Source organism: Antedon bifida, chromosome 4 (assembly GCF_963402885.1).
Source record: "Antedon bifida chromosome 4, ecAntBifi1.1, whole genome shotgun sequence".
Classification (NCBI taxonomy): domain Eukaryota; kingdom Metazoa; phylum Echinodermata; class Crinoidea; order Comatulida; family Antedonidae; genus Antedon; species Antedon bifida.
The window spans coordinates 13,022,256-13,024,154 of record NC_136229.1 but is presented as its reverse complement, the minus strand read 5'-3'; the positions used below and the strand labels follow the sequence as shown (position 1 = coordinate 13,024,154).

At 34.4% G+C, this 1,899-nt stretch overlaps 1 protein-coding gene across 1 annotated transcript; it reads left to right on the top strand.

Annotated features, from left to right (window-relative positions):
- The first annotated feature begins 427 nt into the window (after window positions 1–427).
- On the top strand, window positions 428–959 carry LOC144839194 (fibrocystin-L-like). Its single transcript, XM_078694508.1, has 2 exons — window positions 428–488; window positions 580–959. The coding sequence occupies exons 1-2, from the start codon at window positions 428–430 to the stop codon at window positions 873–875; spliced, it is 357 nt and encodes a 118-aa protein (XP_078550634.1). The 3' UTR covers window positions 876–959.
- Window positions 960–1,899: the final 940 nt, after the last annotated feature.

Below are 1,899 nucleotides of genomic sequence, written 5' to 3'. Positions count from 1 at the left end.
TAAAAATACTGTTGCAGCCAATGGCGCAATTGCAGATAATTCTTCTTTTTATAAAAAAAAGTGCAAAAAAGAATTATAAGGCTTCCATTTCAGCAGGGCTTGATTTTTGTTTTTGTTGTGACTAGCCCACTGGGCAAGATAACTTAACTTAATTATATTAAGCCTATAGTTTAAGTAAATGCTAAATTAAATTATAAATAAACAACTATAAAATAAAATTATTTTTAATTTACACTAAAATATGTTTTAATGTTAATAATAAATTAAGTACAAAGTACTGTAAAATATTTCATCCCAATTGTTAATTAACTTAATCAACGGGTAAGTATAATGTTCCCTTAGGTTGCTTTCTTGGATATTGGAGAAGTTACTGTAGAAGGTCCAGCGGTTGTATACATTTCATAATGGCTTCAGTCCTGCTATCGGGATGTTTGGTACTTCAGGACTAACAATTCAGGATAATGTAATTCACCACACAGTTGGAGCAGGTAAGCAATGCCAAAATACTTCTCTTTCCCTTATATAGTAACTTACATTTTAGATTAATCTGCTGTTCTGTCTTTCCTGGTACATATCAAGACCGCTACAATGCTGAGGATATATCGTGGCCAGCAGGTATTGAAATTGAGAGCTCCAGAGATGTCATCCTACAAGACAACACTGTGGTAGGCTCTGAGATGGTGCTGTACCATGTCAGTGGGGAGATTGTGACGTTGAAAGTCAATGGAGCAACAACGAAGGCCATACTTCTTTGCACGGTGTTCATGACGAGGGATGGTCAGAGAGACTGCACACAGATTGCCAATTTCTTCATCTGGAAGAATTGGGATTATGGAGTCTTTTTCCAAATTTCGAGTTCCGTTGTAAATGACTGATCTTGTTCTTGCTGACAACAACATCGGGGTGATGCCATTTGTCATTGAGCCATCTTCTCTTAGTCATGAAGCTGTTGATAAGTATGTGTGAGAATGGACGTTTATAATTGGTACAAGCCTGTTCTTTGATTGCGATGAGTTACAGGTAGGTTCAGTAAGATTTAACATTAAATAGCATGTTACAAACCGAATACTGTATATATTATGTAATTATGATGAATTAGATTAGATAATGTATAAATGTAAAAATCATTTTGCATTCTGTCAAATAAAATCAATGTATAGATATTATACAGTATATGCATACTTGACTTTCACTCGAAAGGAAATTTGTCAAAGGACTTTCTTACTCTTCTACCTCCTTTTTCTTAACGTGTACTGATAATGCCATTCCATTGTGTAATCAGTTACGTAATTTATAAATTCTGATTAAAATATTACATTTTTCCATTAACATTTTCATGTAAATATTTCAGAATCAACCGGAGAATGCAGGTCAAAGTGCAAAACAGTGTGCACCTCGTCCAGAGAACGGAAATGCTGGATTCGTGTGGGCAAATTTCATGTAATGGTGCTCAATTTTTTCAATTTCATGGTATACATAATTACCCAGCTATTGCTGGAAGCACAAGATTGCAAGGTATGTAAAAGCATGACATAATCTGGTCCTTACTTGGACAAACCTATAGTCCTTACTTCGACAAACCAACAACTGCCATTGTTTGAGTTCTATTGCAGGAAACGCATACTCATACTGTTTACACATGAAGCTGAATGCTTATAGGTACAAAGAAGGTAACAGTCAGAGACAAGAACAGGGTTTACATACATATACCTAATTTAGGGTAAGTACTAATAGTATTTATCCTATATATCTACGGACCACTTGCATTTATCCAAGTTACGTTATTGTAAATCATTGTGTATCTTTACTTGCTAATTGCATTATTTTCATCAACCTAGTACACTTACTGTACCTACAATACTTTTCATTTAATCTTAACACTACAGTAAAGTTAAAAAG